This window comes from Melanotaenia boesemani, chromosome 23, assembly GCF_017639745.1.
Source record: "Melanotaenia boesemani isolate fMelBoe1 chromosome 23, fMelBoe1.pri, whole genome shotgun sequence".
In the NCBI taxonomy this organism is placed as follows: domain Eukaryota; kingdom Metazoa; phylum Chordata; class Actinopteri; order Atheriniformes; family Melanotaeniidae; genus Melanotaenia; species Melanotaenia boesemani.
The window spans coordinates 14,868,764-14,894,288 of record NC_055704.1 but is presented as its reverse complement, the minus strand read 5'-3'; the positions used below and the strand labels follow the sequence as shown (position 1 = coordinate 14,894,288).

Below are 25,525 nucleotides of genomic sequence, written 5' to 3'. Positions count from 1 at the left end.
TTGCCGTTCCAAGGTAATGGTAACAATTTTCTCTTTTCAGTCTCACTCGAGGTTTCGTTTTCTTACTCAAAGGAGAAATGCTGAACTCTTGTTTTTTTTTTTCTTTTCTGTCTTTAGCTGCAACGCTGAAAGCCTTTTGACCTACAAAGTAGGGTTTTGTTGACAGATTGATGCTTTTGCACAGTGATATTAGCTGAATCGTTGGTGTTCAGAGGCCCAGGGTGCCACTCTGGAACAAATGCCCAGGAATTTTCCCAAATAATCCCTTTGCGTGCCTATCTGTGTGCGGTACAGAGTAGATCTCCAGGAAAAATAGAAAGCATCTATCTGTATAACTGTGTTTTGTCAGTGTGTCTGGCTGCCTTTTGCTAATAGTTGTCTTTATCAAAGGCGTGGGGGTGGGGGGGGTGGCTGGGGAGGTAGATCTGCAATAACCTTTGATGTGAAATGAAAAAGGAGGAGCAAGGACAGGAGACAGGGGATTTTGTGATGACAGCTAAGGTATTAACTCTTGGTGACACCGGTGCAACATGGTATTACACCCTGACAGCAAGAATGGAGACAGAGAGAGAGACTGAAACAAAGAGAAAAATTCTAGAAAAATAAAATGAAGAAGGGGTTAAAAAGTGAATGAACGAGAACTGCAAAAAAAAAGAATCTTATGTAGAAATAGTCATGTTCAGGTTTTTTTTATTTTAGCCATACCATCTCCTGTGAATGAAATTATAGACAGAGACTTACAAGAGTCCAAAGACTGCAGACCTAACCTCTTAATCCATAGTTTGTTTGATAATTGTCATTTATCTGCCAGAACATGAAGGTTAACATGAGTTCAAATGTGAACATTTTTCCATCATAGGTGCAAACATGAGACTCTGTGTGGGTCCTCATGTGTTCCCCATTTGGTTATGAAAGCATGAATACATCTGCACACCACAAGACTGCAAGTGCAAAAGGAGCATCAGAAGTTTTTAACAAAGACAATCAGTTAAGTGAAGAGATTCATGGATGGGGAGTAGCCAGATCTTTCAAACAGAAGCCAAACACTTCAAATTTATGAACTGTGTTTTCCAAGCTAACCACTCCCAAGTTGTCTCTTAATGGACAGTTGGTCGGGACCCCTTGGCATCAGTCTTTTAACAGACAGAGTGTCCCCTTTAGCATATTTGTCAATGCTTGACTTAATCTCATAGGCATCATGCCCCTTTTGGATGGAAAAGACACTGATGTGATTTATATTCCACATCTCTCCAACCATCACTGAACATTTACCCACCTACATACACCAGCGATGCAGACACTGGAGGCAAGGAGGATGAAGTGTCTTGGCCAAGAACATAATAACGACACATTGACTGGGAGCAGGATTCGAACTGCCAACCTTCCAATTATTGGAGCCACACGAGCCTTTATAATATTATTTGAATATATTAAAGAAATACAACTTTAAAATGATAACAATGGTAGCACATAACATACCCAAAAGGAGTGGGAAGAAGCTCATGCTTATTTAGTCGTGCCCTTCCTCCACAATCAGTCAATAATTAATCAGTAAAACAGCTTTCTGTTTACACCTATTTACAAATCTACAGACAATACAAAATGCTAGACTAGATTACTCACATTTACCTAACATTTTTAAAGCCATACAAATTTATTTGTACAGCACAATCCAATGTCGGGGTGATTCAAAGTGCTTAACAGAATACGAGAAGCATAATTTACTATTGAAAACAAAAGAAAAAGTGAAAAAAAAAGATCATTATAGAAAAAATTTTTTAAAACATGATCAAGTTTAAACATTCAAGCTTAAATTAAATAGATGCAGATTTGGACTTCTATATAAAAACGTTTGAAATGCAGTAGAGAACAGGTGGGTATTTAATTTGGTTTTAAATAAACCTCTTTAAGCCTCTATAATGATGATTTTATCTTAAATTGTGAGTTTTGGTGTGTAAATGTTCTAAAACATCAGCTGAAAAATGAACACAAGAATATTTAGGGTTTAATGGACAATTTACATTAGTCTTTCAACAGGATAACTTTTTATGTTTTTTTATGGCCTCTCAGGAGCAAACCGTAACAATCTCAGAGTGCTATCCTTAAAAAAATGGCAATATGGATCAGTTTATCAAGCAGGTACGACATGTGCATTACCACCTGGGTCCTTTCTACAATACTCCTTTATTTCAAAACGACCTTGAATAACCACACTATGGCACAATGGATTTATGCTTCTGTCATTAGATTTAACAACGTAATTTTTGCAGTGCCAGATATGTTTTATTAAATGGAATTGAGTAATTTGGCTGCATGTGCAACACCTGTGACTGTTACAGTTACTAATTAAATAGATACATCACCAAAGTGTGAAGGATTATACCTCAACTACATTGTCAGACAGAATACTCTATCACAAATAGATCACATGTAAGAAAGAAGAGTAAACTCACAACAAACATCCGATTTACTCATCCAACCACCAAGCAATCAAAACCACTACAGTATACAACCAGCACAATCTACAGGTTTTCCCTGTAGATTCTAGCCTTAAACACACAAACCACTGCTAAACATCGCAGCGAATCAGAACATAGCTAGTTTTCTAATCTCAATGTCACTTTCTTGAAATAATAGTGAATATCTATTAGTATCACATCCAATACATAAATAGTTTCCTGTTGTTCTTCACACACAATGAGCAGCTGAACAGCCACACAAAAAAGTACTGTTTTAATAACAGATGTATCAAAATAACAGTATGCATCTTGATCAGGGATGCACAACATATCAGCCTAAGGGAGGCTTAACCAACACACAATATGCAGCAAAGCTAGCTAGATGGGTTCACCAGGTCAAAGAATACACCTAACACAGCAACTGCATTGAACATGGTCTCCATTCATACCTTTGGAAGTATAAGAGTGAACGTTTGTAGGACTGTCTTAAATTAATTTCTGCCCTGGAAGGAGGGAAACTACAGGGAGAGCAGCTGGTAAATGCTAAAAGAGACGACTTTGCTTAAAATGTTTCAATAATTTGCATCTTCTGACAAGTGTGTGAAAAACTGGAGATGAGAATTATATTAATTTCAAGTAAATGTTCTAAAAGAATGAAAGTAGTTTAAATAACTAAACCACACCAAACTAAATGTGTAACCTTAACCCAGTCAGTACTCAAGGGCCATTGCAGTTCAGATTTTCAATGTTTCCCTGCTTCAATACACCTGAATCAGTTAAAAGGATCCAACAGCCTATGAGCTATTGCACAGCGACTCATTAATTTGAGTCAGGTTTGTTGGAGCAGGGAAACAATAAAAACCTGCAGGATTGTGGCCCTCGAGGACTGGAGCTGGACACCCCTGTCCTAACCAAAGAGCAAGTGTAAAGCTGACAACAAGAGGCCTGAGGCTGGTATCAAACTGAAGACTCTGGATTAGAGGTTGTAGTACTGAGGAGAATCACATACTCAACCACAGGCCTGGGCAAGCTTCTGCTCTCTGCAGAATATGCTGCCTATTGTATTCAGTTTGATGGAAATAGTTCATACAGAGCTACTTCCATACCAGTTCATTCCTATTAATGTACAATGTGGTAGTCTACACATATCCATAGTATTTCCACTTCAGGAGTAAGATGTTGCACAGCTTCATGGACAACCACTTTTATAATGGCAACTTCCAGAGAAAAAGAAGAGAATATATCATTCTTGGTAAGACACACATTTCTTCACACTGTCTGTCTTCAAAATCCAACTCCACTAATTTGATTAGCATATGCATGAGTAGGGTCTTTGTAATGGTGGCTGTTGTCATGAAGCTATGGTGGAATCTGCATGCACAACTGGAAACCACAGTAATGTGTGTCTTGTTTCAGTTGTGTCAGAAACTTTCATCTGTGTCATATTTCAGGGTACAGGCCAAAAAACAAACAAACAAAAACCTAAAAGAACAAATATATGGACCATGTAGTCCCAAAAGAGTTCCTCATTTACACTTTCAGTAAAGGTAGGGCAATATCGGCAATCATCTGGTCATGTTTGTGGGCATGCAACGTATTAGGCCCCATATCGTCTCTCCTTTTAGTTCTATTTTGGTTTAATTGGAGTTTTGAGAAATGTGTGTGACTTCTTACCCACTCAATGGCCCATCGTGTTCACCAGGCTGCTGCTAACTTGCAGGGCATGAAGCACACAGAAGGTTTTTCACCGTAAACAGTTGCCTTCTGTATTTAGAATCAACACTAATGAATGGAGAAAAAAACATGTTCAGCTTAATGACAAAATAACTCCTGGAATGTAACAAAAAACTGTTCACACATAATGATCAGTAACAACTGAGATACAATGAACTCGCAAACAGCATCACCACTGTGTCATTAAAAGCACGCCTGTGTGAAAACAGACTTCTTTCTTTAGCTTTTGAGTCTAGCTCCGGTAGGCTGAGTAATGTTGTCTTTACTTACACATACAAGGTATTGTCAAGCCTTGTGAGTAGCGGGTTGTAGTTGAGGGAGTTCAGAGGGTCCAAGACCTGCACTGCCAACCCCCCCATGCACATGCATGCATTGCCTTGTCAAAGGACCCTTTGTGTGCTGTTGTTTTTTCAGGAGAAGTACTTTTTTTATTTCTCTGTGGGGAATATAAAGCACTGATCACCTAATCACACACATGGAGGAACCCAGTCAACCCCACCACACACACTGACATGCAGTGAAATACTAAAACAGATTTTCTTTTTGTTTTTTTTTTTGCTTCTACATGCTGAAACATTTGTATATGCACATTTAAATGATAATAGATTTATGCATGTATTTAGAAACATGGAAACACACATATAAACAATAAGTCGTCTATGTCTTTCTCTGCATGCCATTTTCATGGTTTTTTAGCAAATTGGTGACAGCTCTGTTGTTTCTGTAACCTCCAGGACGTTATGTGCTCCTGATTCATAAATCTTCTCTCTCACACATTCACTTGTGAACATATTGTATATGAAAGTATTATTTAAGTTTGCACTTTTTGCATCTACAAAAAGTTTTTCCTGTTTAGGAAAAGAGTAATAATAATAAACATTTCCCTGTACTTTGGGCAAAGAGAAAGATAGAGATTGTGGAATAGACAAAAACCAGAAACGTTTACCTTCCTCCGAGCTGAGTGTAAAATGGATACAAGGCACACATGATGTGTGGCATATATAAAGTGAAAAAGAAAGTACACGCTTTCAATTCTTGTGCATTGTTGTGGAGGCCCGGAGAGTCTAACATGTCATGCTTGGTTGTTTTACACTGTCTCTGAAGTTTGCATAGTCTAACCTTGAAGTGAGCTTACTCGGACATCCGCAACTGGGAAAACTGGCAACTGTCTTGCAGATTGAACTACAGCATAATGGATTCCATATCTGACCTTATAACCCTTCCTAAATTAAAAAAAAAAATTCTCTAAGATCATAGTTGATGTCTTTCCTTCTCAATACTGTGTTAAAACACACTTAAATGCTTCAGACAAGCAAACTTTCAAGTCTTCTGCCTTTATCCAGGTGATCAGACTTGTTGATGATCAATTAAGTAAATACATTTGATTAGTAGCACCTGGCTGCTACTCACCTTCTTAAATCCTGTGGAGGCAGGAAGAGTGTAGGATTACAAAAACTGCCTCTGATGTCCGACTTTGTTTTTGTTAAATAGCTAATGACACTGTGTAACATGTCATGTGTTCATCTGGGGTTTGTTTTCCTAATTTTAAGACATGTTAAGGTGTTCATTATTATAAATTTTATTTTTTTTAAATGTCCTAATCCTTATAATATTAAAATTGTACAATAGGCTCAGTATACCGTACAAAGAGAAGAAAAAGGAGGTGCTATATATATGTGTGTGTGTGTGTGTGTGTGCTTGTGTGTGCCACCCGTTAAGTGCTGTGCTTTCCCATGGGAACACAAGCACAGCTGAGAGTAAATGGCAATTACTGTGTTTAACTGTTTTATCCGCGCTCTGAGGCAACCATACATCGCAGATTCCACTGAACATCATTAAAATACACTTAAATATGTGCAGACGAAGGAAAACACTCACAAACACACACACACACACATACACACACACACACACACAAAGTCGCGTCTGGTAGGTTATTCATGCCTGTCACATCATCGTTTACCCAACCATGATGGAGGGACACAAATACCGGCAGACATATTTCAATATTCTACTGAAGCAAATTATGATATCTGATTAGGAAATGATTGAAAGGGGCGTCACACATGCACTGGCTTATACACCAGTCTGTGCATCACACACATCATTATAAATCTTAGAGCTGATGGATAGACCCATCAGTTAAGAGTTATGAGGTGGTCAATTGATTTGCTGCGATGATTTGTGATGCCTGCGAAGCTGAAGTTAGATTGTGTCCATCCTTGTGAATTATTCTGGTTTACACCCAGGCATTAGCGCTCATTAAAAGACAACAAAAACAGGCAACCAATTATCAAACTTTCATAAAATAACTCTCTAGAAAATATAGGTGTAACTATATATCGACATTGGTAATAAACATGACATGAAAAGAATGAAATCTTGATATTGTGCTGATAATAAACATAGGAAAATATTGTGATTTGATCTCAGCTCATTAAACTTTCTCTAATGGCAAATTGGATTTCATTCTGTTTTTTCTTTCTTTTTTCCCTCAAATTTCCGTACTACCTGTTTTGAGTATCATTCAACTGCCAAAAACAGTGACACACAAATAAAGACATTTAAAAAATTAAAAATTATTGTGACAGAAAAATATATATTTTCAGGTTTACTATTGATATTGTGAGAATATTATTATTATGAATGTCTTTTGACCACAATAATCATGTAGTAAAAATCATTTATAGTGACAGTCCTAGTAGAAAATATAAATATAGGAGGATAAAATGATGGGGTGACAGAATAATAAGTTAAATCAATGGCTTCTTCTGCACTTTGACCATTGAAATGAGAATACTTAAAAAAGCCGTTGACATTATATGGCATTTACTAATTATACAAGTTTGATTTTATTATTTTCTATTCATGTTTCAATATAATCTTTACTTGTTTAAATGCTGTTTGCATTCATACTTGTCACATTAAGATAGTAAGATATGAATTTTGAGAGGAAACGCAAGAGGCAAGGTGGAGGCATAAACAGAAGAAGGAGGAAGGTACCTTCTCTCCACATTAATTTGAGTTGGCACTTGACAGCGATGTGTCAGACTTGTGTGAGTAATAAGAGACAATGACTGTGTTTATATCTGTGTGTGTGTGTGTGTGTGTAATAGAGGGGATAGGGTGTACAAACAAATTCAGAGAAACAGAACTTGACTGTAGCTGCTGTGGTGGTATGTGTAGTTGCTCCACAGACAGACAGACAGACAGTTGTTCATTGGCCAGTTGGCTGCCATGGTTGTTGAGCTGGCACACTGAGCACAAAATGGGTGGCGCTGCATGTGTGTGTGTTGGTTGGTGTGTGCGTGTGTGTGTGTGCATGTGACTCACTCCCACCTGCAGGGAGATTGAGCAGTGCCTGCCGCCAGGCCTGGAGAACATTACTCACCGTCAGGACCAACGTCTTCATGTGATTCACACACACGCACACACACACATGCACACAAATATTCAGCACATCACTGAATAGTAAGTAGGTGTCCTGTACTATGAGGCAAAATGTGCCCACCTATGAATAAGGCACATGTTTCATGCTCAGTGACTGAAAGGAGAACACAAGCATGAAGATATTTTAAAGGAGGATTTGAACCCTCCCAATAATCTCCTTCCAAGCATGCTAGAGAAATTATTAGAAGTGAACACACAAAAAAACAAATTTTCGAGACATTTTCTCAACATAGCAGAGAAGTAGATAAATTTTCTTGTTACTCTGTCTTTAACCGGCTTACCTCCCCATTGCTAACCAGTCCTCATAATCTTTCTACAATTCTAATAGATCTTACTCTTCACACCTAATGATGAGGAAGCACTTTATTCACAAAAAGCTTTCCATGGCGTCCCTGCTGACAGTAAATTTGTACCATCTGTGGCCACAAAAACAGCTTTTTATAAGGTAATTATTACACAAATAATCTTACTTTCAAATGATTCTAGATCAGGGTAGGGCACTATTTTTCCAGAGGGCCATATTGACGTAGTTAATGTTTTCAAAGAACCACATTTGTGACTGTTCAAAACAGGGCTTTATACAAGCTGCTTATGTCATACAGTCTACAAAATTCATCTTCAGAGAAAGCTTTGCTCTGTTTTACAAGCTTGTGGGACAGCATGTAACTCCTGCTGATGATTTGTGATTACTTCTTTTTAACTACTTTTTAAGTTAATCTGGAAAACAATTTCATGGCTTTTATTTTCCCTTGCAATGACAATTTTGTGGCTTCCCTTGACGCTGTACAATTTGAACATAATCTCTTGGCATGTCAAACATCCTACCATATTTGGCCCATGTGGTGAAGGATTTTGGTAGTTTTTTTTTTTTGCTGAAAGGCAATATGACATTTGTATTATTTCTTCATCTGAAACACAGGACTAAATGTTCCCCACCCTCATCCTATATATCTGAAACTTAATATTTAATTTTCTCTAAATACAATGAAAACAAAACAATAAACTCGGTTGCTTTGTAGCACGGGGGTGCAGAGTTTGTGCAGTGGTACGCTGGAGAGAAGGGTGGAAGATGGAGTGGGGGTTTGTGTGGGGAAAGCAAACATCCTGTTTTGTTTTCAATCAAGTGATGTTGCTGTTTATTACATGTTTGACATCTTTAAACACAGCTTATGTCTATTCAACTAATATGTTTTTTACTGATCCTTTGAGGAAAAAGAAAGAAAGGTTTTTGTCAACTATAGAAGCAGTCATCCTGTTTGCAATGAAATATACCATTCCTTAAATAATTACATTGATCTAAAGCTTCTGATTTTTAGTACAGCAGAATAGTTTTGTGCACTTAAAGTAAAATGAGGAAGCTTTAAAGGGGAATTTAATCAAGTGCAATAAACAAACACAAAAAAAGCCTTAAACTAAATCAATATTTGATGCAACTACCATTTTAAAAGGTGCTTACTCTCTGGTGGTAAAGGAAAGGTTGTTTTAATTATCCTGGTGAGTATTTACAATGCTTCCATGGATTTAGGCTGCAGGAAGAATTTGGGGTCAGTCTAAGGCCTCCCTGATAGGACTGCTACTGATAAGAATTTAAGCACTTAAAGTGGTCTATTTTGTTTACAGCATTCAAACTCTAATTCTCTAACCATCAATACGTATACAGCTTAATAAAATTGCATTGCATCTTTTAAGTAATGAGTGAGTAGTACCTGAGCACATGGCAAAATGGCTGATTTTCTCCTGTTCAAAACAAGTGCTGCGTGACAGTGGAGCATCTCCATTACAACGCTGGTGAGAAAAAAAAACAGCTTTTACCACAAAGCAAATCAGGCTTTGGTGCAGAAGCTGTGTGAGTGACACTGATCTCTCTGTGCATATGTGTGTGAATGTGGCTGATCTTCATCCATCCATCTATCCATCCATCCACTCTAAGCTCTTAAGCAGTGCTGCTGTTAAAAAGTCCCCTAAAACTCTAAGCCATGAGCGATAACATGAGCGGCAGGAGGATAATGATGATGTAATGTCAGACGCGCACAACTGACACCCAGTGTTACTCTCGTGTTAACAAAACCCATCACGGCCTGTCTGTCCAACTGAAGGCGCGCTAATCTGCTCTTAATCATGAGCTCTTATTTACAAAAAATAAAATAAAAAAAAGAAAGAAAATACATATTTTATTAATGCAGCTGAGGGGGAGGTGAGGGAGGGAGAAGAGGATGATGGTGATAGCATTGATGATGATTTTGTGATTAAATGATGCCACCGTTGTGTTCATGGATTAAGATGGCCATGGAAATAGATTCGTTCTGCAGTGGTTTTTCATCATGATTGGCGGGCCTCCAAAACTCACTTCCTCTCCCTTTTCACAGATCTGTCCCCTCCGTGGAGCACATCTGTGTTAAGGTGTACGGTTTGTAGGCGGAGAGCACCACCAGCTGGAGAGAAAAGACCTGACATTTTTCTGTTTCCTTTTCTACTCTACATCACGACAGTACAGCTTCAGTTAGAAGAAGCAGGTTGTGCAGATGCAAGGGTGAGACATTTTCATCTACATACGTGATGTCTCCACCACAACCAACAAACCACAAGTGGGTAAATTTTCTCTTTCTGAATGTAGAGTTAAACAGAACCTGATCCAGAAACACAATTTCCTCCGCAAAAACCGAATATACTCACAATATCTATGTAGACAGTTTTAATTCTAACTAAATACTGAAACACAAATACTTCACTTAAAAATTGGCATAGAATGAGCTTTGTAATTTTGGCCTTTTGTAAACTCACACAGCACTGAAATGTTTCCAAATTAGCAGATGATCAAAATAATTTTTAAAGAAACTTCACAAATAAGAAAAAGAGAAGTTCAGATATTCTGAAATGTTGTTTTATAAAAATTTGTTGAATAATTCCTTTAATTTGTTTGTTAGTATTGTAACTTTGTGGTGGTCTAACATTTGAAATAATTTGTATGTAACGAATGGAAAGATTTTCCATCATGTAAAGTGAAGATTAAATGTGTAAAGTTCTGGAAAATGACCTCTCATCTGCCCTTCAGCATCAGCAATCAGGAGTCATTGCTTCTCTTTTTATTTCCTAATTAAGATTCTGTAAGAGACAAATGCAAACAAACAAAATTACTATAAACGCACAGAGTGACCTAAAGCCACTGATATCATCTGGTGTACTGTGAGACTACAAAATCACCCAGAGCAATCGGCGTTGTGGCCATGCCATCCAGATTAAAGGAGACTGGAAGAGCGGGGGAAGGAGAAAAGTTAAAGAAAAGACAAATAGAAGACAAACTGACCCGAGAACAGGGAGAAGAACAAGAGCAAGAACACAACAACGACAAAAACACAAAGTGGCGCCGAGTTCATTAATTAGAATTTCAAATTGGACAAACTCAATATGACACCACTGCGCTTGTCAAATCAGATCATGCCCTGACCGGGTGAGAGAGAGCAAAGGGAAGAGAGGGAGGCACACTGCTCTGAGCCAAATACCACTCTTAGTGGCTGAATGGGTGCCATATCTCTCTCTTTCTCCTTCCCTCTCTCTTTCTCTTAATTTCCCTTGATTATGCCCACTGCTTCCCCTCTGTCTCTGCTTGAATGTCACAGCCGCCTTAACGAGAAGTGACAATTAAAACATCATCCCCTTCTTAAGGCTGAATGGGAGCGGCCTGATAGGGTCCCTGGTTTCAGTGATGGAGGGTAGAGTGGTGGTGGGGTTAGGCTGGTTGACGAGGGGGGGCAGACGGAGGAAAGACAATTGGAGGAGCTAGGGAGCATATGAGCTGAGCAGACGAGAGATACTTTGGCAACATATCTGAACTCTTAATGATAACAAAGCTCAAGGATTTGAGCTGACACTGACACACATGTTTAAATATTGGTATGTTTGGACATATAGGTAAGAGATATGTACACCATTGTGAATCACAATTGGAAAGCAGCAATGCTTGTGAGAAATGATGAATACAGAAAGTTCACTGTACTCCTCTAAATTACCAGCATGTTTGTTTATTTAATCAGTCTTCATGATACTTTTCCAAAAACACTTGTCAAGTCAAGGTTAATAATGCTGAAAAATCCGTTCTTATTTGCTGTTTGATGCTCCCATGACAGTTTCTGATTAAAGCATCCAACATGCCCCAACATAATCACCTGTCTAGATAATATTTAAATTAGATTAGATGTAATTTTAATGGTCCCTGTGGGCAAGAATTCCAGAGCTTTAGAAGCTAATCCATAACTAATGATTATTGAACAAATTGTTGTTAGCATTTAATTGCAATAGAGGCAAAATAAAGGAAAGGAGAGAGGTCTAAAATATTCAAGGTGGCTTAGATCAAGCAGGCTAGATGATGTTTGGCATTTTCAAGACTCAGTGTGGTTGTATGTGTGTGTGTGTGTGTGTGTGTGTGTGTGTGTGTGTGTGTGTGTGTGTGTGTGTGTGTGTGTGTGTGTGTGTGTGTGTGTATGTGTGTGTGAGTGCAATAGACTGGCTTTAGTGCCACACCAGCTGTGCCATTGCACACAAGTAAGGAGCTGCTGCCAAAATGAGTTGTTTCCACGAAGAGACTGAATTCTACCAGCACACGACTGGGCTTCCCCTTACAAGCACACACACATGTACACACTTTCAAGGTATTCACAGATAAAAACAGGATTAATGGGGTGTTAGTTTAATTGTGAATATTACTTACCTCCACATTTTTTTAAATAATGCTGTATATCCTGAATTATGTTGAGCGCATATGTGTGTGTTTGTGGGTACTTGTATGTGTGTATGTACAAACAGCCAAGTGCTCTCCAGTTTGATGGCTTACTGTTATGACTCCATTATGCTGATGGCTTTGGTTCTGTTCCAGGTTCTCTAAGTGTGTGTGTCTGTGCATGCACATGTGTGTGTGTAGAACGCTTTTCCACCGCATCATAAAGGATTGTGGAATTGTCTCTGGAGAGCCTGGCTCTGACACCTGAGAGGATTCTGGACTTAGTTTCCAGAGGTCTTTTTGACATCCAAAGGCAATATCTGTCCCACAATTCAATGCAATGACTGCAGGATGTCAGGTTTGATCAATAAAGCTGGGAACAAATACCCCCCCCCCCCCCCCACCCCCCTCATTATATATGAAGAAAATTGTTTCATATTTGTTGGAACACATGTGCTGTATACCATACTGCTGTACCGATTTTAAGGCAGTTTAGATCTATCATACATCAGGGAGGTTTCACTTGGTTCCAAATTAATATTTCAGTATGATAATGATCCTGAATGTACCGCCAGAGTCATAAAACTTTACTTCCATGGCTTCAAACTTTCAACAATAGGCTACTGAGTAGAAGCAAAGCCTAATTTTTAACAGACATCACAATCTGTTTCCTCAAGATAAACAAAATGGGACAAAGCATACAGACATGTGAATGTACACATGCTTTTCTTGAACAAAATATAGTGAAATATAGTGAAAACAATTGATGGATATTGTCTTTGTTGTATGTCGGGAATCTCTGACCAATGTCCTGTAGGTTTTAGATGCTTCCCTGCTCCAACATTCTGTTGTGAAGTTCTACACATAAATTATTTGAAGAAACCTGCAGGATAGTAGCCTTCAATGACCAGAGTTTGAGATCCCTGTTTTATATGCTTTTACACATTTACTACAGCAGTCAAACAAGACCAACAAATTAACTATCATGTCACTGCCCCTTAATTTTAACTGCTTATAAAACAGACTCCAAAAAAAAAAACAAAAAAAAAAACAGTAAGTTGAGGAGTGGGGGGTGGAGAGGTCTTCCACCCCTGTTTGCTGGGCACCACCTAGTGTGGGAGGAGGTCAGAAAAGACGATTGGGAGCATCCTTGTCCACGGGTGCTTGGCTGGGGCATTGGGTGGGTGCTGACCCACAACTGGTGGATGTCTAGGGTGGCCCGGGCTTCCTGGGTGTCAGGTGGTTCCTCTGTCGGGGGGTGGATGGTTCTGGGGCTTATCAGGCCCTGCACTCAGTTTATTCCTTGGTTACTGTTACTCAATGACATCGGCAGCTTTCGTCCCAGTTTCCCTGGTCCATGGCCTTGGAGGCTCTGGCTGGAGCCTTCCTCTGCTGTGTTGTGGGTAGGTAGGTGGTCATCTCTGTGATGTGCTGGCTGGGTGTTGTGCTCTTTACCTGGGTCTTGCCCTCTTTCTGTGCTTATGATCTTCAAGGGGCATATTTGCACAATCAGTCTCATTGTTGAACACAATTCATTCTTTATATTTTGGACTTACACTCACTGACATGCTCATACAGTTATGGTTTTGTCCTGCATGTTTAATCACCAATAGGTGCAGTTATGTTTTATATACTGCTTGTTGCTGCTGCTGTTGTTGTTATTCATGTTTTTCTCATGTTTGTCTACTTATAGGCAATCCTGATGATTGTCTGCTTTGTTTTATCTAAAAACACTGTTTTCTGTGAACTTTGTTAACCAGCTGGTTGTCTGGTTTCTCTGTTTAGGCTGTAGAGTTGATGCTGTTGCTTTCTCTCTACTGTTTCTTTATTTCTTTTTTCCTTCTCTCCACTCTCATTCTTGTTAAGCAAAAGTTGTAAGATTGGCTTCTCGGAAGAAAAAAAGGTCCACCTCTAAAATACTCTCTAAAATTAGATTTATTGCATCTTTTTAAAATGAATGAACCAGGGCCAAAAGTTGAAGTCCCCTTCCAGCAGTTTTGCAATTCTTACATGTACTGTATATTAAAACTGTAAAGTTTTGTCTTTTGCATTTTGTCTCAAAGCTACAGCTCCCCCTTGCATGTCAGTGTAAAAGTAAGCAAAAAGTAAAATGAGCAGTCATGGTGACTGAGTTACTGTAAATTATTGTGCTGTATTGCATGGGACATCAGCCTACGTACTTTAGAGAGCTGTGTGTTTGTCTTTAATTTAGGTTTCATAAAATGTAATGTGGTGTGACAACATCTTAAGTTCTTGTATATTGCTCTTAGAGTCAAATTATTGCACTATGTTTTCTTATAACTGCATATAGTATGATGATTTGGTCATCTTTTATATTAAATCATTATGTCACACAGGTAATTTCAAGCTCCTTATTCAGTCCTACACCAGGAAGGTCCAGTTGCTAGGTGAGCGACCATACTGTAAGAAAACAAAGGTTGCGCAAAGGTTACATTAACAACTTTCAAGTCCAAGCAATTAAAAACAGGCAAATAAATAAATAAAAAACTTAAACCACTAAGCACTAAACTTTCCCGCCGTCTAATGCTTAATTGCGAGCAAAATACAAATGAAAAAATTAACACAAATATCTGTGAGCAAATCTGCAAACTCAAGTCACCAGCAGAACTAAACACAACAGAAAAGAAGGAACTATAATAAAAATCAAAACATAATGCTCCCCAATCCATGACAGCCGAGGAGACAAATCCAATTATTTGTGTCTCATGTTGCAAATTTGTTCTAATGGTTGAAGTGAGAAAGTAAATAAACGCCTGCGAAGGGGAAACAAAAGAATGTGATTTCTAATTAACTTGAAAGAAGAACAGCAAGGCGACTTAGTAAACCCATCTTTCATCTGCTGCCTCAGACCACTCGTTTGTTTGTTGCACAATGTTGTCTTCAGGAGAAATGGGAGGAGGACTGTGCATGTGTGTGTGTGTGTGTGTGTGTGTGTGAGGGGGCACTGAATTGCTTTTCTTCAAATGAAATATCAACAGATTTAACAACATTGCGGAAGGAGCGCAGCATTTTCCAGCATTTTGTCGATTTTATTGTTTATTAAGCTTTGCTGCCCCCCCTTCTCCCCCACAAATCTTCTTCTGCCTCCTCTCTCACTTGTTCATGGCCTCATTTGCAGCATCTTGGCTTTGAAGATCACAAAAGGCTGAGGCAATAATTGGGTTTGTGCAATTACAACAAGCTTAATGACAGAATTCAGGAGTACGTCTTGCCCCTATCTCCAACTCTCCATACTCCAGCATTAGGCCAGCAACTGTCGCTCTCTGCAGCTTACTCTCTGAAGTACTTCGGACAATGGAAGATGTTATCACATTTGAAGATGCAGCATTTAGAGCCCACCCTTTATCGAGCATGCATACAAGTCTTGGATAATGAAGAGAGTACACATGCCTGCCTCAGACAGAAAACCAAGAAAATAATACATAGGACAAGAAAACAAACGAAAAGAATAGTTTAAGAGATATGCATGTAAACTAAGAGTTTAGAGGTAATTATTAAGCTAAAGAAGATGGAAAATGTATTTGCTGATATGTGAGGTTTTGGTTCCAGTCTCTTGAGAGTCATGTGTCAATCAAAAGTTACCCTCAAGCATAACTTATTATATATTTAATTTCAAATGGTATCATAATGCACAAAATAACAATAATGATGTACTAAAGAATCTAAATAAGTGGCTTAACATTAAGATCTTAGGAAAATGCTTACAGAAGTAGAGTAGTTCTCCTCTTCTACAAGTTTCTTTGTGAAGAAGTCACCCTCTTTTGGCCATTTAAAAGAATGCAGGTTTAAAGCTGGGAATAGCCAGTCCCAGATGAATGGTAACCAATGTAGAAAAGTCAAGGTGATATCTTTGATGGTACAATTTGTCATTGTGTCATATTATGATGAAAGTGGAGTGTGATTGCTGCTACAACCTACTTTCATAACCATCTTACAGGAATTTAGCATGAATGATGTGTTGATCAGTATAATGTTGGCTAAGCTGTAAGCGAACCAAAACAATCTAAAAATGGTGGATCAAATCTAAATGAGATAAGTGTAGCTTATGGAATTCATATAAAGAAGGAAATCAGGTTGAGTTAAGGCAGCCAAAACCTTGTCATGTGTCTTCTAGCTCAAACCTTGACCACACCAAGGAAGACACAGCATGGAGAGAAATAGTGGAACTACAGATTCTCAATAAGTAATGCACACTCCTGAACAAAATCTTGAGACCAGGGGGGAAAGTACAAGGAACCAGATTGCAAGTAGAGTTTCAAAATGTACAAAAATGAAACAGAACCGAGTAACATTGCATAGAGAGCATTTAAACTCATACTGTTTATCTGTTGATCAAAAGTTTAAGATCAATCCCTTAAAAAGCCAACACTGTGCAAAAATCTGATTTTTGCATTCATATTGTCATGACCTATTCTGTATTTAAACAGGGCAGGGTTGTTGAGCTGCACAAGCAGGGCCTCTAGCAATGCACCACTGCTGCCGAGGTTGAACGGAATAAGACAGTAATTTTGAGTTTCTTTAAAAAACCTGAGGGTTATGGGACAAAAAGGTCAAGTAGCATACCCAAATATTTTCAGCTGCACTGAGTCAGAGAATCCAGGAAGACAGAGACCATTCCTCAACCAAATTAAGGCTCTCACTGATGCTGACTGCAGCACAATGACCATATCACTGCATTTGTAAAAGAAAAGGCTTTAAGAGCTAAAAAATGTCTTTAAAGGTCACATCTCCTCCAATGCCACAAACTTGCCTGTTTAGACTGTGCAAGGAAGCTCCAAACACAAGGTGCTGAAAGGTTGAGTAATTTTATTCTCTGGTGAGAAAGACTTTTACCTAAATGGTCCTGATGGATTCCAATGTTAATGTATGACAAGGAGATCCCACTGGAGATGTTTTCTACACAGCACAGTGGAGGAGGATCCATCAAAGCCTGTGGTGTGTTTTCCTTTAATGGAACAATGGAGGTTCAGGTTATGCAAGGGTATGAAACTGCTGCCGGTTATGTGGAGATGCTGCAGCAGGCATCCCTCTTGACTGAGAGCCCTACCTATGCAGTTATGGTTGGATCTTCTAACAGGACAATGCTGCAGTGCACAACACCTGCCTGAATAAGGACTTCTTCCAAGAGTGTAATGCCACTCTTTTGGACCATCCTGGTTGTTCTCCTAATTTAAATCACATTGAGGAAAGTTTGCAAGAACAGACATCAGTTCCAGATGGTGAATGCTCTTGTGAAGCCATTTTCACCACATGAAAAATTCCCACCAGTTTCCTAAAAACAGTTGTATGGAGCATGCTGAAATTAATATTTTGGGGTTTCTTCTTGCATTTTAAAGTTCTTCTTAGAACTTGGTTACAATCCCACCAGCTCAAAATGTGAATTCTTGTACTTCTACCATGGTCTTAAGATTTTGTTCAGAAGTATCAGTGAGTGTATTAAAACATACGCAGTATATAGACTAGGCATTTGTAGTGTGTCAGCTCATAATGCCCTTTACGTTAATGTTACACTTGTTCCACAGTCATCAGTAAACTCGCAACATAAAATTGCAGACCTTAAGTGTCATGGTTTGTGTAACCTTTTGCCTTAGTTCTTTGTATCTTGCCTCAACTTTGCAAGATTTTTTTCTCTTTTAGACCATTTTCTCTCTTTTTTTCACTTACCCAACTTTGCCAATTGTCATTGTCTCGGCTTGCTACTCTTCACACCTGCTCCTCATCTTTAATGAGCTCACCTGCTTTGACTCTCTTTATCTAGTTGCCAAGTTTTTACACTCCTTGGTTTTCACTGTTCACTGCCAGATATTCTTGTGATTTGTGCTCATTGGTTCCAGTTATTTTTGCTTTGGTTATTTCTTGCCATGTTGCCATTTACCTGTCTGTTCTGGGTTACGTGCATTAGAATTCAATGCACCAGCAGGACCTTCAGTTTTGTTCTCTTGTCAGTTCATTAAAGATATTATTTTTGCTATATCATGGAGGCAACAGAAAAACATGTTTTGCAGTCTCTGAACTTTATTTGTTTATTTGTTATTAATAAAGTTTTAAAAAATGAGAAAATGGGGAAGTGCTAGGCCAACATTGTGAATATATTCATGTTTTCCTTGAGCTAGTCCAGCAAAGCAAGGAGTTTTTGATCATTAAACATACCCAGATATTGTAGATGTCTAACCCAAATCAAACAGCTAGTAAAAACAAAAGCGCTAAGTTGAAATCTGCTTATTTGCAATAAAACAAGAAGTTATGCCTAAGAAGGTGAATCTATCACAAATAATTTTTTTTGTTTTGCAAAAAGGTTGTGCTTGTTAAATTGGCTTAAAATGTCTAATTCATAGTCCAAATTTTCTGAAAAATGTGATATAAAATATAATAGAAGTTCAAACATTGCATGTGTTTCCACAGTTCACGTACTCCACTGAAATCCACGTGTAATGCTTTATTTCCATGCTAGGGCTTTTGCTTTAATTAGTAGGACATGCAGCATTACAAGCCTTTGCTAAAGGCTTTCTAACTTTAGGTCTTTAAGTGTCTTTAATTTTCTCTTTTGGTTGCATTTGTAGCTTCTTCTGTAACAATTTGACTTTGGCGTAATATATAGGACCTACTTTTGACATGAACAACCACAGTTTGATGGAAAATTTACCTCTGGGGACAGACCACAAGCTACAGTTTTGAAAGATACAACTAGTGAGAAGCCTACACTGTGCCCTGTGTGTTTATATGTTTTGGAAACACAACCATATGAGGTTATTTCTGAGTAAAACTGAGAAAAAAAACTATCACATTCAATGTTTATGTGTCTACTAATAGATTCACGGCACGGCAATACATAACACACTCGTTAACACAAATCAGGCCTTTGGCATAAAACATTATGAATCTGAATAAATCTGCAGTACTTTATGACATTTTTGTAGCTTGGGCCACATATAATATTAGCAAGTCATTACTCAGTCCCTAATAACATATCTCACTTATGTTCTTGCAGAAAACTGATGTACTCAGTAAGTGTGCAACAAATAAGAACCAATGGGAGGGGGGGTGGTATTCAAAAAGTAATATCTTGATAATTTTATTTTGTTGAGTAGCATGATAACTAGTGCTGCAATGCAATCATGCAGATGCAAGATGATTATAAAATATGGATGTTGGGTTTTTCCATCTATAGTTATTCAGTTGAGTGGCATTAACTTTTTTTTCTCTCTCCCAGTACAACCTGTTTTCTGCATTGCCAGTACCTCACCTCCACTTGGATTAGTATTTTCTAAAACGCTGTTAAACCAAGTTTGACACCTTGCAGGAGACATCGGAGCAACATATTAATACACAGAGGCAGAATCCTGAAGGTGAGAGGAGTGTAAAGAACACAGGTGTTCAACCAGCTGTTGCTAAGCTGGGGTATGCTTCTGTAAGCCTGAGTGTATCCCTCCCTGTGTGTGTGTGTGTGTGTGTGTGTGTGTGTGTGTGTGTGTGTGTGTGTGTGTGTGTGTGTGTGTGTGTGTGTGTGTGTGTGTGTGTGTGTATATACCAACCTGTATATCTGTTAGTTCTTTTGCAATCCGTGAAGTCAGCAGTGGTTGATCATCCTGACAGGGAATGTGCAAGCTCTAAAACACACAATTTAATTAATTTAATTATAAAGATTGTAATAATTTAATCTCCTTTACAGAACAAATAAGGAGAACATGCTGAATATTAAGTAAAACAATATGATATTAAAATAAGAAGCCACAGGGCTCTGGTGGTTGGAAGAAAACTATTCAAGTGGTCACAAGAGACTGTTAGTGTCATAAATCAAAGCAATAACCCTTATAAAGCCTGAGAATTATTCAGCTAATTTATCAAAAGTAATTTTTCAAAAAATTATTTAAATAAACAATATTATGTATATATATATATATATATATATATATATATATATATATATATATATATATATTACCATATAACTAAATGTTTTCTTTCTTTATGTTATGTTGAAGCAGATTCTTTTATTCATTACTGTTTAAAAATCCAAATTCTGCATTTTCTTGGTGACAGAAATATAAAGAATTTTTTAAATACATTTTAAAAAAAATAATAATCAGTCTAGGAAAATATGTGGATTTCCAGAGATTCTTTTGTTACAACGCCGAGCCAGCAAATCTTTTTGCAGGAGGTTCCGTTCAAGGTTTTCCTCTAATTTGTCACCCATTTGTGCAAAAAGTAAATTTGCCTGCTTTTCTTTCGTACCTCTCCCTGGTAGACAATGTTTCCGATGGGGCAGATCATGCAGGCAGTGCCGGAGCCAAACATTTCTTTGATACGCTGCTGCTCCAGGGCAAGGCAAAACTGACCCATGGTGAGGTAGCGCTCTGTCACTTTAAACTCAACCTTGAAAATAACAAAAATTTTAGAAATTGTAAATGTCCATGTTGACTTTTAAAGATGTGTCATCACTGATATTTTACAGTGCTTCTACTGTTGTTTTTTTTTTTTTTTTTTTTTTTTTTTTTGTCTTATCAGATGTAAAATGAAAAAGCAGAATGATGATGCATGATTGAAGGAGATAACTATTAACATGTTATTAAACCAATACTGATTTTTGACCACATGGTTAATCTTTCTAACCCATTTTCTGGTAAGTTCCAGTATGCTCTGTCGGGTGACACCTGGGAGAATGATGCCATCCAGTGGTGGAGTTGCTAGTTCCTCCTCTGAAAAAAAAAACATTTTTTCATACATTACATCTATCTATCTATCTATCTATCTATCTATCTATCTATCTATCTATCTATCTATCTATCTATCTATCTATCTAGCTGTCTGTCTATCTGTCTGTCTGTCCGTCTGTCCGTCTGTCGGTCTTTCTGTCTGTCTGTCGGTCTGTCTATCTGTCTGTCTGTCTGTCTGTCTGTCTGTCTGTCTATCTATCTATCTATCTATCTATCTATCTATCTATCTGTCTGTCTGTCTGTCTGTCTGTTTGTCTGTCGGTCTGTCTGTCGGTCTGTCTGTCTGTCTGTCTCTCGCTCCCTGTATATATATATATATATATATATATATATATATATATATATATATATATATATAAAGTATTTAGATAACATTTAACCATAATATCTAACATATGCACACTGTGCTAAAATGAAAATGTTTCTGGTCCAGTCATTGCCATACAGATGTGCACTAACCCCCATCCTCATTGATCCAGTGCAGGAATATGTTCATGGTTCCTGCCTCAGTTATTTGGTGATCCTCTCCATACAGCCACAGCACCTGCTGGCATCCATAATCCATTGCCTCATACTGAGCAAAAAGAGAGCATCCATAGTTTCTGCAGAATAAAGAACAATTATTTGTTTGACATTATTTAGAGTACAGTATATTTAGTGTATTTTATATATTTTTAAAACTTATCTTTAAATGAAAAATTATGAACAGATTTTAAACCAGCAAATACAGTACCCTCCCATCTTGCAGTCTCCAGTTCCTCCTTTCCAAGCCCGTGTATACTTTGGGTCGGCCCACAGAGACAGGGCTCCTAGCTCAGTGTTGAAATATGAGCCAGCTTGACACAAAATCACATACAGCAAGGCACGGGCAGGCTTCTTAACACCCAGAGAGGGCTATCACGGTCACATGAAGGGGAAAAAAGAAAGCTCTTTAAACATTTTGAAACCTGCCAGTTCCTCAAAAAACTGCAGCACTCCAAGATTTTTCTTACTTCAGTGCTAATAAATGTTGGTCTTATGTACAGACTGGCTGAGTCTGAGTGAGGTACCCAGTCCTGGTCCACTTCTACCAACCTCCTGATACACTCCAGTAACTCTGACTGATCAAAGGCCTGGAGGTGAGAACAAGGCAAAAGACAGTGGGAGATAATTATGTGGTCATCAGTGTTGACTAAGCTATCGTCTTTGCTTTGTGTCCATCTTACAGGTAGACATGCTCTCCTTGCAGAGTTTGCCATGCGGTTCATGTTTAGCATTGGTCTGAAGAGGCGTAGTTGACCGTCATCACCACGGTACACTTTTAAGCCTTCAAACAACTGGCACAAAGGGAAAAATGTTGAAAACATCAAATAAAATGATGCTAACCAAATCTGTGAGGATAAAATCTGAAACTGAACAATCATGCTTTTTCATAAACCCTGTTCACTGAAGATGATCCCTTCATTATTTGTCTTTAATCACTTTCCAACAAACATTTAAACTCCAGTGATAACCAGATAAACCGTATCAGTGTTTAGTCAACATTCTTGGCTGTTTAAACTCAAGAACATGGTAGTATGGATGTAGAACATCTTATAGAAGTACATTAATGCTGCTACTTCTGAGTGCCTGTACACCTGAATGCCATAATGCAGTGATGAACAGGCTGGGTGGAGTGACAGGTTTCCAAATGTCCCGATGAGTGGAGCCTGCCACCCCTCAGCTGCACTCCACTCTATGGTCAGCATGTGGTCTGTGAAGACCGTCCCAAAGTCAACAACATTGGGTTTAGCCTTAGGAGCAGAGGACAGCTGGATGACCAGGTCAGCTGCCTGGTATAAAAACACAGAACAAAGAAAGGAAAAACTTGTCAGGTGAATGTCAACATTTTAATTTGTTTTACTATATTCCAACTGGCACACTTAAAAAATTTGCTTCATATACCATCAAATCCATAAAACGTCCATGATTTGTCAGTAGGACAATGTAAAACCACATTCTGTACACATTACTAAGTCATGACTGAGGAAGAAGAGGATGTGGGTGCTGGACTTCTGCATGCACTGCTGACTTGTCTCATATAGAGAATATGTGGAGAATTTTGAAAGGGAAAAAAATACAACAAAAGTGACTTAATATAGCTGCACACTACAGGATGTATTTGCAGCAAGAACGAGTGAAAAAAAATAACACCTTAAACATTTCAATGCAGAACGTTTCTTACATTTGCTGTGAGAAGAAACAAAATAAAGTTGTTAAAGTTTTACATTTTTTAAACCTTTAGGGAATCTGTTCCAGGCAGCAAATTTAACGATTTTGACGAGAAAAAACACTGTATAAATGGTTTATTATTGTTTTATCCTTGTTCCAATTCGTCTCAACTTTATCTGTAACTCTACATTTTTTTTTCTTTTTTACAGAGGACAGATGACATTATCTCTGAACAAATCTCTTTTCCACATGATTTAATAATTGTCTCCAGTTCATTTTCAATTGTCTTTTGTCATCATTTTTTTTTCAAATAATACAACAGCAGAATAGCACAGGATGTGTTATCAATCAGGCTACAGTAGTGACAAGCTGAGGGACGTGTGAGATTTATGATGTGAGAAAGAGAGAAAAAACAAAGACAGTTGGAGTAGCTGTCCTTTCCTGCTGTTCACCAAGACTAAATCATGTGATCCCTCTTTTAAAGAGACACTTCCAGCTGCCCAGCAGTCAGTTATCTGTTCGGATTAGACCAGCCCTTCATCTCCTCCCTCCTGGTGCAGAACGTTGCTTGCACTATAATCCCAGATTACACTACAGTACAGAGAAATCTGTCAGAGTAACAATCTTTTCTCTAACTTTTTTAAAACTCACATTTACTTTGTTGTGATTTCTCATGTTTTAGTAAATCTACAGACACTTAAACACACTCATTGTTTCATTTCACAACTATTTTGACCTCTCACCTGGTAAGATGACCACTACAGGCCTGGGAGTCATGGAGCAGTGACAGAGCTTTCTGTTCTACGAATGAGCCATAATCCTTTTTCACTGTTACCTGCATCACTTATAATTCCCGAACAGTGCCAGTGGAGTTTGACTGGGTTTATATGGCTAAAATATGAACACAGTGACTGTATAAGAGAGTAGTGAAAGGAGGGGGAAGGATGAAGTTCACTTCATTCATATGTGATATGTATTTATGTACTAATCAAAGTGGTGTAAAACAGGTTCAATATAACATTTAAATAGTAGTTTAATAATAATAGGGCACCAAGAGGAAATTACTATAGCAATAATGCTGCTTCTCATTTAAAAGTATGGACACAAACTTAAAAAACAAAAGCCAACACTTCTTCTTGGGAGTGTGTGTGTCTGTGTGTGTATGTGTGTGTGTGTGTGTGCATGTCTGCACATGTCCACTCTAATCTCTGTCTGAACCTGCTGTCTACTGCTCAGACGTTCAGGGTCAGAAAACAAGCAAAGCTGCAGCTACTTAGCGTGAGCTGGGAAAGTGGATTCTGCTGACCAGGCTGCGCAGGAGCAAGAGGAGGACAAGTACCAGAGTGGACACTGAAAACCCCCCCTCCATCCTCACCTGTAACAACAGGGCAGCAGGATGGATTTCACTGTGTTGAAGTTGAAACTGAGAGCTAAATCAAATCTTTAACAACAAGCAGAATTCTTCAAGCGCTGTCATGTCTTTGGGTTAGTTTCATATTTCTGAACAGAAACGCTGCTGACTGTGGTTTTTAAGGCCCCACAGCAACCGCTCTTGGTAGCATAAAGGCAAGTCGATCTTCCATGTGGAGCAAAAAGGGGGATTTTTAAGAGTCAAGAAACCCAGAAACAGTCAAGATGCTACACTTGGAGCAGTTATTGAGGGTAAGTGACCTGGAGTCCTATTCATAATTTAGGCAGTGGCCTTTACACAGACTTGTTTTATGTATAATATATACAGCATTCCAACATAGACATATTACTGGTTGTATTACCTTAAAGCTTTGTATGCTGTCAGCCATTGGGATGGTGACCAAAGGTGGATGTTTCTCTGTGAATAAATTAATCATTCTGAGCTATACAGTGATACGATGTCATAGAAAGAAATTAGAAATAATTTGAATTTAGTTGATACTGACAATGATATGAAACCTCATAAATTAGCCTATATTTTAAATTCCTGGTGTAAGGTGAATACTGTCAGAGCTAAGATTATGACTTAATGAAGGATAATGTCTATGTACATTAAATGTATCACTAATTTGTCTTTTTAACACACGCTATTTATTGTGTATGCTCATACTAATGTTAAACAACCAACACATGCCACAATGTACTACTATAAAGTTTACCTTCAGAGGAGAAAAGACGTCTGACCCGAGGGCGCTGTGATGAGCTACAACGGGATTTGAGCCTTTAATTAAACCTCTTACTGCCCACCCAGATGGAAACCACTGTTGTCATTG

At 38.2% G+C, this 25,525-nt stretch overlaps 1 protein-coding gene across 1 annotated transcript; it reads right to left on the bottom strand.

The window, feature by feature from the left end:
• Nucleotides 1-14,739: 14,739 nt before the first annotated feature.
• On the bottom strand, nucleotides 14,740-25,483 carry bcat1 (branched chain amino-acid transaminase 1, cytosolic). Its single transcript, XM_041977837.1, has 11 exons — nucleotides 25,412-25,483; nucleotides 25,055-25,110; nucleotides 22,709-22,903; nucleotides 22,298-22,408; nucleotides 22,085-22,204; nucleotides 21,826-21,986; nucleotides 21,552-21,694; nucleotides 20,989-21,074; nucleotides 20,611-20,751; nucleotides 19,911-19,985; nucleotides 14,740-14,778 (listed from the first exon to the last, which is right to left on the bottom strand). The coding sequence occupies exons 2-11, from the start codon at nucleotides 25,079-25,081 to the stop codon at nucleotides 14,740-14,742; spliced, it is 1,098 nt and encodes a 365-aa protein (XP_041833771.1). The 5' UTR covers nucleotides 25,082-25,110; nucleotides 25,412-25,483.
• Nucleotides 25,484-25,525: the final 42 nt, after the last annotated feature.